General features: G+C 38.4%; 1 protein-coding gene across 1 annotated transcript; it reads left to right on the forward strand.

Moving 5' to 3' along the window:
• The first annotated feature begins 3,307 nt into the window (after positions 1-3,307).
• LOC113049680 (roundabout homolog 2-like) lies at positions 3,308-15,606 on the forward strand. Its single transcript, XM_026212236.1, has 9 exons — positions 3,308-3,384; positions 5,897-6,078; positions 12,581-12,732; positions 13,328-13,481; positions 13,587-13,776; positions 13,928-14,022; positions 14,118-14,304; positions 14,853-14,950; positions 15,292-15,606. Exons 2-9 carry the CDS (start codon positions 5,964-5,966, stop codon positions 15,471-15,473), a joined length of 1,173 nt encoding a protein of 390 aa, XP_026068021.1. The 5' UTR covers positions 3,308-3,384; positions 5,897-5,963; the 3' UTR covers positions 15,474-15,606.
• Positions 15,607-15,686: the final 80 nt, after the last annotated feature.

Consider the following 15,686-nt stretch of genomic DNA (forward strand, 5'->3'; position numbering starts at 1 on the left):
TTGAGACCAAAATAAATGGTGCATGAGAATTGGATTGATTTCTAAATGCAGGCATCAATGCTTTTTGTTCATGGCCACACAAGAATTAGTTCACTGAAAGAAGTGTGCATATCGAGAATGATGTTTTCGCAGCATCTGGTTCTTATTTTGTTGTCCATATGTTTAATGCCACAAATTAACTTTTCATATCAGCTTCAAGATACAATTCACACTTTGAGAGAGGAGAACATGTACCTACATCACAGACTGAAAAACCTGACTCAGACACTGCGAGAGCTGAGAAAACTTCTGGATCACTCACAGGGTGAGAATATTCTGGCTGTAGACCTTTGATAACAAATATGAGCGTATAGGAGCCGGTGCTTGTAAGCAATTTTATAGTTATATTTTGTTGAAAGAATTTTTCTAGCCATTTATTAGAAGTGTTTATATTTCCACAGAGTCTGCATTGAATCATGATAGTGACACGTTGCATGCCTGGAATGAGTGGATTAAGAATGGTATTTGGCTTTTTTACAGCACTATTGAAATCTGAAAAGTTTTCTCACTTTCTGATATATATATATATATTTATATATATATATAGTGAATCAGTACACTATGATTGGACATGAAGGCTAACAGCAACTGTACTGGAGTCCATGTATAAAAGTATTGAGTGTAAATGTTGTATCAAAGCAGACTGGTCCTCACAAACTGAGATGCTGTGTGGTGTTTTTCAGGAATCAGCACAGAGACTCGTCTCATGTTAGAACAAGCTTTCTGCCTGCCAGATCTTCATGCCAATGCGAATTTATATTTCCGAGAACCAATTCTTCTTGTTGTGTCATGTCTCCTTTGGAATGGGATCCTTCTCATGTAAATATGGTCATTATATTCTAATCTAACCTTCTAACCTTCTACGATTCTACATTTTTCTAATTCAAGTTTGTAAATATTGACACTAAATATTAACAATGAGGTTTATTTTGTTAACATTAGTTAACCACATTCCACAGCATATATTAATCTTAATTTACAAATATAAGTTTTTTTTTTAATCAAAAGTAGTATACTAACATTAATTCATGTAAAGAATGTATTGTTTTATAGTATTCATGTTAGTTAATGCATTGTAATGTTTACATAAGCGACCTTAGTAAAGTGTTACCAAATAAATAAAGTATGCTTTCACATTTTACATATTAATCTCAATTAAATAGTCATTTTATTGATTAGTCAGCTGATTTAGACATACCCCCACCACCCTCCCACCACCATGCATTAACTTTTTTTGATTTCAACATTTTACATTGGGTTGTCTATTAAGGTCACACAACTTTGAGAAACAATCAATAGCCTGTATTATTCATATTCTAATGAAGCCTGTTATTAAATCTTGTATGACGAGTGCAAATAAAAGAGGTTCATTTGTGAGAAAACTTTATATTTAGTGCTTTGTTCTTATTATCAAGGTTAAAAAAGATGCCTTATATTTTTGTACAAACCATTCAAAAGTTTGGAGTGAGGTAGTTTAAAAAATATATATATAAATTATTAGTTTTATTCTACAAGGAGACATTAAATCGATTAAAAGTGACAGTAAAGACATTTATAATGTTACAAAAGAGTTATTTTTCAAATAATTTTTTTTTGTTGCTGTTGTTGATTTTTTCTAACTTTCTATTTATCAATGAAAAATAATTACAATAATTACACACTGCTAAACTGGATGCTCCAACTGTTTTCAACACTGAGAAAAATAAGAAATGTTTATTGAGCAGCAGTTCAGCATGTATTTCTGGATTATCACGTGACATTGAAACTGAAGTAATGGCTGCTGAAAAATCCTCTTTGCATCACAGGAATAAATTATAATAATAATTATTATTATTAAATATATTAAAACAGAAAACAATTATTCTACATCGTAGTAATATTTCACAGTATTAATGATTTACAGTTCCTTAATGCAGCCTTAGTGATTAAATTATCTATCATAACACTTGATTCTGTTTCTGTAGCTGTTAACAAAGACAAATGTGATGAAATTGTTGTTGTGTCATCTTTTGTTGATTTGTTGGACAGATCTGGATCATCAGGTCTTTCTGATTGAAAGTGTAAATAAAGATTTATACAGCTTGTGGTCTCGACAAAGTCATTTTCTCTGTTGATTCATTTTCAGCTTCTGGCTGATAATTACTGTAGCAACATGAAATTATTTGGAGCCATTCTCCGACTTTGTGTCCACACTGCAAATATCACATTAGCCAACAGAATTGGCCTTTGTTTAGTTAATTAAAATCACCCTCTCGCATAGATTAGAAATCAGGTTATTTGTAGTTTAATTTACATCTGATTGTGCTGTATTGATAAAAGAAGTGAACTCGATTTACATTTGCAAAGACTTGCTACATTTTGCCTGAAACACCACCAAGTTACTTAATTCTACAAAATTCTTATTTTTTTAAATAGTAGGTTATATTTAAATCAATGGTAACACTTTACATTTATTAGTTAACTTTAGTTAACCATGAAGTAAGCATGAACAACACTTACAACATGCATTTATTAATCTTAATTAAACACATTACAACATGCATTTATTAATCTTAATTAATGTTAATTTCAACATTAACTAATACATTATTAAAACCAAAAGTTGTGCTTGTTTACATTAGTCAATGCACTGTGAATTAACATGAACTGACAATGAACGACTGTAGTTTCATTAACTAACATTAACAAAGATGAATAAATACAGTAATAAATGTATTGTTCATGTTAGTTAATACATTAACATTAACTAATGGAACCTTATTGTAAAGTGTTACCAAATCAGTAATACTGTTTCTGCTATCTGACTTTCTTCAGCTTCAGCAAGTTATATATTCCAGTTCTAAATATATGGAATGGAAAATTAAAGCAGCAAATTTCGAATCACCCCTCTCTTACAAGAAATGAACCATGTGTAATATTATAAATCACTATTTTGATTTTAACAGAGCCTATGCTATAATATAATTTATAAAGTCACATGCAGCCAAAAACACGTACAGGTGTGAAATGATTTATGCCAATGAGTACAACAAACACTATTAGACTTGTGGACACCTTTTATAAATAACCATTAAGGGGGAATTGGATCACAATTGTTCTCATGTTTTAGCTTTTTATTTGTGGCCTCATGCATTTTGCACAGTGTCTGAACACATGCAGAGTGGTGCTTTAGTCCTCTCATATTGTTCGTGGCAGTGGAGGGGTGGTGCTCATCTGTGTGTCGCATGTGTGTCTTCTGCTCCATCACTAGATCAAGCCTGCTGCATTGAAAGAACAGAAGTGTGTCTGGATCCGGATCCCTGACAGAGATGCTGCACTGAGGCTTAACACTTCTGCTCTTCTTGGGTAAGTGCAATATTTTTGCACTGGTTAAAATAATTATATATGCTTACATAGTTAATGAAATACAGTTCCATTCATTTATTTTACTTTTTTGTATGGTGTATACAAGCATACACCAATTTTCAACGAATCAATACATATCAAGTCTTCTCTTGGTACTGTAAATGTTAACATTTTCATCTGGAAGGACAAATATTGACATGCAGATACAATCAGTTCAATCAACACAATTAAGTGCACAGATTTTTTATATAAAAAAAAAAAAATCTAATAAAATAAAAATCTTACCCAGTGAACACAACTCAAAACTAACTGGTTACAGCTATGTAAAAAAAAAGCATTAATCCATTTATTTATGGCATTTCTTTTAGTTTATATTATTAGAAAATATGATTTCATTTTTTTTTTCTTGAAAATTTAATGTTAAGTTCAAAGTGTTACTTGTCCTTGTTTTTAAATATTTGTGAAATACTGAAGCAACACTGTTTTTTTCAGTGCATAGACTAAGGATATTAATCTGTGTTGTTAAGATATCAGTCAAACCGATTAAAAAGCTGAAAAATGCTGTTCTATGAAACACTGTCATGGTAAAAAATAGATAGCTGGTATAAAAAATAAACAAACAAAAAAGAGTGTCAAGCAGCAAAACCATAAGCATCAGAATGAGCAATATATACACAATCAATATCAGCAATACTTTAAAGTCAGCAGTTATCTGTTAATAAAGCTAATTGTATGATTGTATTTAGTTGTTTTCAAATTTTGCAGCTTTACTAAACTGGATACTTTTCTATATGTTTGCATTATTTGCAAACATATAGAAAAGTTTCCATAATTTCCATAAAAGTATGTTATCGGTCACTAAAATTAATTAGTATTAATTACACCTAAATTAATATCCAAAGTTTTCTCGTTACTCTTTCCACCATATCTTCATAGGCCTAATGCCAGAAAAATCAAACTCCTTCTCTAGAGTGCTTAGATTGTATTTGTAAGGTGATCAAATATTCAATACTTTGATGAATTGCTAAACTGCTTCTTCATTTAATGAGGTGTTGTTTGGCTAAAGGAAACACACCCCCGTCTCCTGGCATTAGATCCCATTAGCTCACCCACCTGCTGTTCATGGGCCATGCCAGATGAGTCATAAGGCTGAAGCGCTCATTGATGGGATTTCTGTTCACCTCTGAGTACTCACCTGCTCTCCCAAAACGGTGCACTATCATAATAGACTGAAGTGTCTGGAAATGTGGAATGCAATAATAATAATAGCAATAATAAGACATTATAAATAATCTGAGACAGAGGACCTCTATAGCACACATTTGAAAATAAATAATAAAATGCACATAAAAAAAATATGAGGCAATAATAAAACATTGGGAAGGTTACTTTGGTTAATGTATTAGGTTACAGTTTACAAGTTACCATGTTTAAAATGTAATAGTGTAACTACTTCAACAATTAATTATGCTAAGCAACTGATTACATAATTTTTGATGACTTTTCCTATATTTATTTAAAATATTCTCAACTGTTAATCCTTTTCATGCATGCAGGGTTAACCTTCCAGTATTCAACATTGATTATTTTCATACTTAAAAAAAAAATAAAAAAATCCTTCAAGAATCTTCAAGAATCTTCAAGGCCTCTAACACTAGCTTGCTCTACTCTTTTTCTTTTCTATCTGTTTGCTTCTTATTTATTATATAATACAAAAAAACTAGTTTATTGTTTATTAATACACCTAACAAGTGTATTGTTAGGTTAACTGAGACTTGTCAAAGCACTTGCATATTGCTATTTTGTATCTGATCATGAAAGGAGTGGAAAACTGCTCAAAATCAGAAGAAAACCTTCATGTTGCCATTGATTAATATTGGTGTTTCTATAAATGTTCACTATGCATATTCATGCATTTCAAATTCTGCTATAATAAGCTTCTAAAGCCTAATAATGGATATCTTCATGACACTGAACTCATATATTGAGGCCTGTAGTGTAGAAAAATAAGCATATTTACAGCATCACTACTGGCCATATAGGGAAGCAGTAAACTAAGACAGCCCTACATGGACACAGTGGCAATGAAAGCTAATGTGATCAAGTACAAACCTTTCCTTACAAGCTTTCTAACTGATCCTTTAAGTACAAAGCGTCTCTGCTCTTTTCATGTTATGATCAGTAAATGGAGGGTTTGCTGCTGTGTGGTGTAAAGTGGCCAGTCTATTGAAGAGAGTAAAGAGGTCTGTAGTATACAAAGGCTGGCTGTGATGATAATAGTGGTAATGAAACACAACCAAACTAGGAATATGTCATGAGAAATGGAGAGAGAGGAGGTGCTGCTGCGCTGTGTGAGAGTTGTGATTTGCACTCGGTCTTGCTCAAGTATTTACGTTTTGAAATATTTTATATTTCCTCTACTTTATGACTGCTATCTGTTTATCTAATGAGGCAGTTATATTGAATCCTGCATTAGTATTAATATGAATCCTTTGGACTGTTTGTTTTTCAGTGCATGAATGCATTTGGTCAGATGAAGAATGATGCTATGGACCATTATTTTCACCTAAAAGGCACAGATGAAGAGGGCTAGCATGTCTCGTCCTGTATGGAGCTCAGTTCAGATGTCCTGTTCATTCTGGCTCCTCCTTCTCTGCTCCTCTATCAGGTTTAATCCTGCGGTGTCTGAATTAGGTGAGTGTAACCTGTGTATTTTGGCTACAAGTGTGTTTATGTTGTTTTGTTTGCCATGCAAATGTTTTATACGCATGCATAATTTTACAAAAGGCTTGCCAAAACATTGTGCTGCTCCATGTGTCGCCTAGCAACGGCGGACTTCAAACTAGCCCTGCTTCCTCAAAGTGATGCCCATTTCAAATGAGATTTAATGTGGTGAAAGGTACACTGAGTATATGGAATAGCTGGTTATTACTTTGCAAAAAGTATGCAAATAAAAAGGTTTTAATAGTAAAACCTACAGACCTGACACCACATTCAAATTTGGGATTAAAAATCTTATTTAATCATCAAACAAGCAAAGTGATGTAAAATGAATAAGACATATGTACACTTCTCTTTTTACTCAAATTGCAAGTTGATAATATAATTTCTATTAAATTATACAAAAAACAAAACAAAAACAATAATAATAAAAAATAGAAAAATTCACTAAATACTTAGGAAATGTGGTATTTTATGCAAAATGAACATAATCACATGATAATTTATTACACTGTTTATTTATTTATTGTTCTTTGTCAGAAAATCTAAATTATCTAGTTTCTAAAATAATTATTTATTGCCAAGTCCAAAATTAGTTTGAATTTAGTTTGCTTATAATATTTTATTTACTTCTTGTTATATTCATTTGATTTCTTTGCACACTTTTCTGGTTTGCTCATTGTTTTCAGTATTACCTGAAGATGGCATTTGGATTTTAAATAGCTTTCTGATGCTGCACTGCACAGTGTTTGACTCTGGCTTGAAGGCTCCTCTACCACTGACATGGGTTTAGTGCAAGTGAACAGTTTATTTACAAGTGGCAATGTGACAAGGTGTTGTTGAGTTGTTTAAGAGGATAACTTCCAGAGCTCTGGAGATAAACACAGGTTTATCATAGGAAATACAGGTTAGTAGAGAGAGGTCGGGCACCAGTTCAGTGGTAGTGAACGGTAGACCGGACACCGGAGTACTGAGTTGGAGGAGTCTTTATCCAGATGATTACTGGGTGCAGGTGCAGGTGATTAGTATCAACGAGGGCGACCATGGCCTCTGGGTGTGGGGACGATTAGGATGCTGTTGATGGAACTCTTCAAGATGTATGGGGTCTAGAATCTCGTCCCGGGCCACCAGGGAACGTTCCTCTGGTCTGTACCCATACCAGTCCACCAGGTATTCCAGCCAAGTACTCCCGTCCCCACGAGTTCAGGATTTCCTTCACCTGGTAGATGGATGGTTGTTCTAGGATTTCCGGAGGAGGGGGTTCCTGAGGTTCCGGGCATCTGCAGTGGAGGAAGAGGAGGGTTTAAGGAGTGAAACGTGGAACGATGGGTGAATGCAGTACCTGGGAGGTAAATGAAGCATGTGTAGGGTACGGGCCAATGTAGCAGGGACTTAACTTCCTGCATTGCTGATGGAGATGCAGATCCATTGTTGATAGCCATACTTTGTCCCTGGGATGGTAAACTGGAGTGGCAATGTGTCGAACATCAGAAAAGGCCTTGTGTCTCCGTATGGCGAGCTGGAGGTGGATGTGAGCTGAGTTCCACACTCTTTCGCTCGCTCGGAACCAGTAGTCCACAGCTGGAATGGCCGAAAACTCACCTGTCCAAGGGAACAAAGGGTTGGTAACCGAGCATGCACTGGAAGGGGCTGAGGCCGGTGGTACCTTGTCGAAGGGAGCTCTGTGCATACTCTGCCCAGGGAAGGAAACGTTTCCAGCTGTGCTGGTCTTCTTGGCAGTATGCCCGGAGGTACCGTCCGAGTTCTTGGATCTTCTGCTCAGTCTGGCCATTAGTCTGCAGATGGTACCCAGAGGATAAGTTGACCGTCACTCCTAGGAGATGGAAGGCTTTCCATACCCTGGATATGAATTGTGGATCCCGGTCTGGCACAATATCTTCAGGTAGACCAAAGTTATGGAAGACATGGTTGAAGAGATGTTCTGCCATTTCCAGGGCAGTTGGTAGTCCTGGCAGGGGAATTAATTTACAGGCTTTTGAGAAACGATCCACAACTACTAAGATGCATGTGTTACCTTCAGAGTTGGGCAGGTCAGTGACAAAGTCAATTCCCAGACCAGGGCCTTCGTGGAACAGGTAGGGGTACCAATTTGCCTACAGGGAGCTGACGTGGAGTGGAAGACATGGCACAGACTGAGCAACTACGGACGTACCTGATGACATCCCAGGACATACTGGGCCACCGGTACATTCCTTAATGGTGGATACCTTCCCCTGGTCCATCTGGATACATTCAGGACTGATGTTGTACCTGAGGAACTGCACCGTGGAGTGATGGAATTCATACTTCTCCAGCTTTAGGAATAGATGGTGTTGTCTGAGCTTCTGGAGGACCTGCGTCACATGGTGGTGATGTTCAGCCAGGTTCCGGGAATAGATCAGGATGTCATCGATGTAAATTATGACTGACTTGTGGAGGAATTCCCGGAACACCTCGTTCATGAAGCCTTGAAAGATTGAAGGGGCACTGGGGAGTCCTCACGGTATAACGCAGTACTCGTAGTGACCAGAAGGGGTGATGAAGGCTGTCTTCCATTCGTCCCCTTTCGGATTCGAATGAAGTTAAAAGCACTCCCCAGGTCCAGCTTGAAGAATATGTAGGCTCCATGGAGTTCCTCGAGGGTGGCAGGGACCAGGGGAAGTGGATACGGCAGCTTGACTCTCTGTGAATACAGGACTCTATAATCAATGTAAGGCCTCTAGCTCCAGTCTTTCTTTGTCCTTACTCCGGGATGGACAGTGGATAGACTCGACCCTTAGGGAATTTAGCATCAGGCAGCAGGTCTATGGCACAGTCCTATGGCCTGTGAAGTCGTAAGTGTGTGGCTGCCTGCTTGCTGAGCACATCCTGGAATGCCACATAATCAGGTGTGATCGTTGGAGCAACATCAGGCTCAGGGCTCTTGATGAGGGTGGAAGCCACGTGACACCCTGGAGAACAGAGAACTGGACAAGGAAGAGTGATGAGCCAATGTTGATGGCAGAACAGACTCCAACGAGTTACCTCACATTAATCCCACCTGATTTCTGGAGAATGTAACATGAGTCAGGACTGTCCCAGGGAGATATCGACCATGGGTCCCTCCAGTATCAAGAACTGTAATCTCCTCTTCATGAAAGAGACCAATCTTTAGAATTAACCGGGGTGCCTGAAACTTATCCCGCCCACGTCCTAACGGCTTTCCTTGGATTGTTTCGACTCGGAGCTCCAGGGCATGTCGACAGAGAGGCAACCGGAGATGGCTTAGGAAGCTTTGGGAGATGAAGTTGCCCCGAGGAGCCCGAGTCCACCATTGCTGAAATGGAAACAGTGCATTCTGGGGTGACTAGTTGGACTGGCATGGTGGTAAGTTTGGAAATTACAGGCTTCTGATGGATAGTACTCCCCAAAGGATGTGGGGGTTTGACTGGGCAGGCATGGAAGACATGATCTGGTCAGGCACAGTAAAGGCAGAGTCCTGCTTCAAGTCGGCATTTGCATTCTTCAGATGATAGACACATGGATTCCACTTGCATGGGCTCTGGTACTGGAGGGCTGTTAGCGGGAGAACCAGACTGGTGGGTGGTTTTGACGATTGGGCAGGCGGCTAGTTGCTGTGAAATGCAATTGGCTGTAGCGTATGGACCAGATCATAATGACACATTCATTTGTAATATTCAGAAAGATTTTTAATCTAATGACTGACCTCATGTAAATCACAGCTTAGAGCCAATGAGTCTGCATCAAACTGTACCATTGACACCTTTAGGAGCCTGTCTGAGCATCACCAGGACACCTCTACATTCCTAGCTCAGACTCATAAACTTCAAAAAGATCTTATTCAGTATGAAGTATGAAGAGGAAAAGACCTCCCCATGCTGCTCACACACACACATTCAAATCTTCTTGCATTTAACTCAGAATGTAAGCCATTAAAAATGTATACGATATATTCCTGTGTGTTTGTATGTTTCCCAGCTCATATTAGCATAGTTATGATTCTTTAGTCGCCGTTGTTAATAGAGAAGATGCGCAAATCACGTTCATTTTCAGCGTTTATTGGCGCATCTTCTCAGTTAACAACGGCTCTGTGTAGTAACAGCTGCTCTATGTGAAATCACGCACCTGATGGAATTAACCGCTGATTAGAGAACCGGCTTTACTGACGAGATGCGCATTAACGATCGGCCGATCGTGATCGGAGCACCCCTATTGGCTAGATGGCAAAAAATCTACTTCTCCAGTCTGCAAACACACAAAAACAATAGCCTTAACAGACATAGTGTTTGAGTAAAGAAAATGCTGTACTATTCAAAGTTATTTGTTTACGCTTGCTTTGCAAATAAGCGGAGATCTGTATCCTCCAGGCTGTGCGCGGTGCTCAATCTGAGTGGAGGCGGGGTGAAGTGACGAGGTTTCGCGAGAGCTTGAGGATCCAATGTTGTTACAAAGTTTTACAAGCTCCTTTAAATACTTATCATTGGTTAAATATTTCTACAACCCTGTGATTTAAAATAATAATAACAAATTATAATAGAGATATGAATTTTGGATAGTTTTTCACGGCACATATCTTGCTATTCTCTGTCTGCCATACTGAAAAGCTGCCCCTGGAGGAGGGGGATCCGCCAAAATTAGGTGCCGGATCCGATTTCGGAGGTGCCGGATCCGGATCCGGATCCGGCTTGTTCCGGCTCAAATTAAGCCCAGGTCCACAGTGAAGTATTTATAGGTGTACAATAAAACAAAAACTCAAAAGTATCAAAGAAACAACAAAAGAGAGTAAATAAAAAATACTTATGTACAGGTAACACGTATCAACAATATACAGGGTTGGGTTTCGCTTGAGGCACCGCAGTTGCACTCTCACTTTGACTTGGTAAACAAGTCCCATTTTAGGTTTAGCTTGGGCTTATATAAGACAAACCCCACCTCCTTTCTGGGCCATCCCATTCTCAGGTAAGTATAACATTTAAAACACAAACAAAACCACATCTATCTGTCATCTGTTACATGATGTCAATAATAATCAATTTCTAATAATCAATAATAATACATTTCTGATATAATAAACACATAATCAATTCACACATAATACATTTAACACATAATTCCAACACTTAAATACACACAGAAACACCTATTCATACTAGACAATGGTTTCGCCTGCTTCGGCCGCCACATGTTCGTTAGGTTTGGCCAGCGTAGTGTTTCCTGCCGGAAGACTGACTATGCCCACACAGACAAACATCACAGGAATGAAACGACATGACAAGTGCAGTGTAGTTGTATGAAATGCCTGGGAAATGGATATGGACAGAGGAGAGTGCTGAAACAGGAGAATGTCCATGTGCTACCAGGACTGTGTGTGCACCCGCTACTCTGATAGTGGCAACAGCAGGAAGGAACGGTATGGAGGATAAATGAGTTAGGTAGGCGGGTGTGTGTGTGTCTGTGTGTGTGTGTCTGTGTGTGTCTGTGTGTGTGTGTCTGTGTGTGTGTGTGTGTGTGTGTGTGTGTGTGTGTGTGTGTGTGTGTGTGTGTGTGTGCCAGTACCAGTGACAGTGCTGCTTCCCCAGCGGAGGCAGCTAATGTGACTTTATTACATCCCCTTCCCCCTCTCCAAGCTACGAAACCTGGACAGGTAGTCGGCCACCACATTGAGTCTGCCAGGTCTGTGCCATATTTTGAAGCTGTACGTCTGCAGGAAAGATACCACCATGTAACTCTGGCATTGCGGTCCTTCATAGACTGGATCCAGGTTAGGGCACAGTGGTCAGTTTCAAGATCAAACTCACGACCAAGGAGGTAATAGCGCAAGCTGTCCAGGGACCACTTAATGGCAAGGCCTTCCTTCTTGACCACTGAATATCTTGTCTCCATAGGGAGTAGCTTGTAGCTTAGGCAAACAACTGGCCTCTCTTCTCCTGCGGTTCCCTGGGCAAGGACCACTCCAATCCCTGTTGCGGAAGCATCTACTTGCACCAGGAACCTCTGAGACAATTCTGGACTCTGCAGGACTGGGCTGGAGTACATCTTTTCTTTCAGTCTCACAGTCATCAGTCCAAGAAATAGGGTTTGGAAAGCAGGTTGGTAATAGGAGCCACAATGGAGGCAAAGATTGGCACAAATCCCTTGTACCAGCCCACCAGTCCTAGGAAGGACCTCACTTCTTTCTTGGTCTTTGGTTTTGGGCTCCTTCGAATTGCTTCCACCTTGTCCATCTGTTGCCTCAGCTTTCTGTTGCCCAATTGATATCCCAGGTAGTTTGCCTCTTGCCTTGCCCACTCACAATTGAAATGTTTAATGCCAATCCTGCTTCCTCTATGCTCTTTAGGGATTGTTGGAGATGTTGAAGATGCGTGTAACCATTTAAGGCATAATTCACAATAAAAAGTCTGTAATCATTTACAGCATTCACTCTCATGTCGTTGCAAAGCTGCTAAACATCTTTTGGTAATTTGTTTGTTTGTAGGCCTGGAGGATGTGTTCTTTCACCCTCAGTCCATGCGAACTGAAGAGGGCCGGGATGTTTTCCTTCAGTGTGTCTCGGGTGATAGTTCTCCTCCTGCTCAGATTTCATGGTTAAAAAATGGCAGACTTCTCACCAAAGGAAACCAGATTCAGGTACAGAACTACAAAACCTTTTGTATGTGTTTGTAATAGACTAAAATACTTCCCCCTAAAATATCCCATTTGATGGAGTCCTCTAGTTCTTCCTCTAGTAAGATATTTTGTCTGCATTAGGAACTGTCTGAAACAAACTGAATAAATATGTTGTTAGATGTTAGCGTGAGAAGACAACAGAAGATGAACTTTTTCACTGGAGGAAGCATTATTATGGCCTTGGTTTTGGCCAGATGCAGTGGTTTAAAGACAAAATGACTTAGTTTGTTTCTTACAAACAGCTTTTAACTTCATAAGATTGGTGAGCAAGTGATGTAGTGCTAAATTTCTCCAAATCTGCTTAGATGAAGAAACAAACTCATATAAAATCTTGGATGGTCTCTATAAATCTTGACTAATGAGAATTTGGCTAGTGAAAGATCACTGTTGATTGGTAAAAACTGTTTGTGGGTGTGGTTTGGGCATGAATTTATTTAATTTTTATATTTTATTTATTCATTTATTTAATTATTATTATTATTACAATCACACATACCAAATGAGTGTGGTGTAGTTCAATAATTTGTATTTACTAAATACTAAATATTACCACTAGGGACAGTATGGAGGAGGGAGTCAAAGGAAGACTTCTGGAACTTTGCACATGGCTAACATCACTAAAGCAGACCAAGGAGTCTACATCTGTATCACCCACAATCCTCTACTGAACATAAGAAAAGAAAGTAAAGCAGCAACTCTGACAGTGCATGGTAAAACAGAGAGATATACAACTCTGATATATTTAACATAATCTCACTTACTAATTACTCAGTTACCGATATATTGGTTCAGGGGTCTTTATGTCTGTTGCACAGGTTCCAATGTAGACGTAAAGATTATTGAAGGCCCCCAAAATCATACTGTACCTGTTGAAATGGAAGCTGCACTGCACTGCTTTGTTGAAGGTTTCCCCATTCCCACAGTGCGGTGGTTTAAGGATGGACATCCATTACCCAACTCTTCTAGATGGGATCTGCAGAAGGAGGGACAGCTGCTGATTTTTCAGTGAGGTTTTTCGAAGACAAATCATGAATAAACAAGTGTGAAATTGAAACAATATATATGTATTTTGATATATATCAATTTGAATATTTACACAATTAAATAATTATAATAAAAGACCATGTGTAAACAAACGTGAAAATCTTGTTCTTAGGAGAGTATTGTCAGGGGATGAGGGCCTGTATTTCTGTGAAGCTCACAATGAGAGGCAGAAAGTGATATCCGAGCCAGCCTACCTCCTGCCTGCTGGTACTTCTTTTTCAGTTGAGCCCACTTTTATTCCAGGTGGCACCTGTTCACACATGTCCTCTATTAAGCATATCCTTTCATCCCTTCTCAAACAGTTATGGATTGGATCTTTGTTCTTGAACCTGCCAACCTAACAGTGAGGAAGGGTGAATCTGCAACTCTTCCCTGTAGGCCTCCTCGCAGTAGACCCCAAGCACAAGTGTCCTGGTTTAAGAACAACAGACTACTCAAGACAGGACCATATTATGTTTTTGATCCTACTGGAGACCTGGTCTTCCACAGGTGTGTTGTGTGTATTTGTTTGTTTTCTGCAATTCATTCTTATCTGTCCATTTTTTGTGCTCTGTTTTTGCTAAACTGTGATATTTATGTACATTTGTGACCCTGGACCAGAAAACAAGTCTTATGTCGCTGGGGTAAATTTGTAGCAATAGCCAAAAAAAAAAAAAAAACATTGTATGGGCCAAAATTATCGATTTTTCTTTCATGCCAATAATCATTAGGATATTATGTAAAGATCAACCGTAAATATAACCGTATATATAATTTTCAGCTGTAAATATATCAAAACTTAATTTCTGATTAGTAATATGCATTGGTAAGAATTTTATTTGGACAACTTTAAAGGTATATTTCTCAGTATTTAGATTTTTTTGCAAATTCCAGGTTCCCCCAGATTCCAGATTTTCAAATTGTTGTATCTCGGCCAAATGTTGTCCATTTCTAATAAACCATACATCAATAGAAAGCTTATTTATTGTATAAAATCATTGTATAATAATTAATGGTCAGGGTCATATTTGTATGCATTGTGAATCTCTGTGTTTCAGTGTACAAGAGACAGACAGTGGATTGTATTTCTGCAGAGCATCTAATTCCCATCTGAAAAGGGCTCTCACATCGAAAAAAATATTCCTGGATGTTCTTGGTAAGGAATTAGTTGGCTTTCTTTGAAAGTAATCCCTAATAGATCCCTATTTAGAAGTTATCTGAGAATGGTTTAGTCTGAATTATGAAATTGTTATGAAATTATGTTATAAACCAGGGTGAGATTTTTTTTCTACTGAAACCCTATGATCAGGATTTTTCATCAAATTTGGTTAATTTAATTGCCCATTCGATCACACCTGTAGTTCTATCATAAATCAATAGGAGTTCACTAACCCATAAAATCCTTATCGGCTGATCATTTGTGACTTTTTATTCTTCATTATGTTGGCAAAGCTCTCATAATTATTTTCTATGGTCCATCTGGCCTTATTATTTCAGAACCTCCATCCGTGACTATCTGGCCGATGATGGTGACGTCTCCTGTTGGAGCTGAAGTGACGATTCACTGCCAGGTGTTAGGACACCCTGCCCCTTTCATCAAGTGGTCAAAGCAGGGCCGGTTTGTCCAAACTGGAGGCAAAATTATCATGAGGTATATTGTGCATGGAGAGTTTATATAGTAGTTACTGTTTACCAGTGGTGCTTGTGAATTCATTTTGTTCCCAGGTTAAGAAACACAACACTTTACATTTCATCAGTGAGAATGTATGATGAAGGACATTACACATGCGCAGCCTCCAACACACTGGGCCACGATCAGAAAACCATGACTCTTCGAGTTGCTGGTAAATCTCCCTTTGCAAAAATAGCATACTAGCAAAAAGCACCATGGT

The sequence above is a fragment of the Carassius auratus genome, chromosome 30, assembly GCF_003368295.1.
Source record: "Carassius auratus strain Wakin chromosome 30, ASM336829v1, whole genome shotgun sequence".
Lineage (NCBI taxonomy): Eukaryota > Metazoa > Chordata > Actinopteri > Cypriniformes > Cyprinidae > Carassius > Carassius auratus.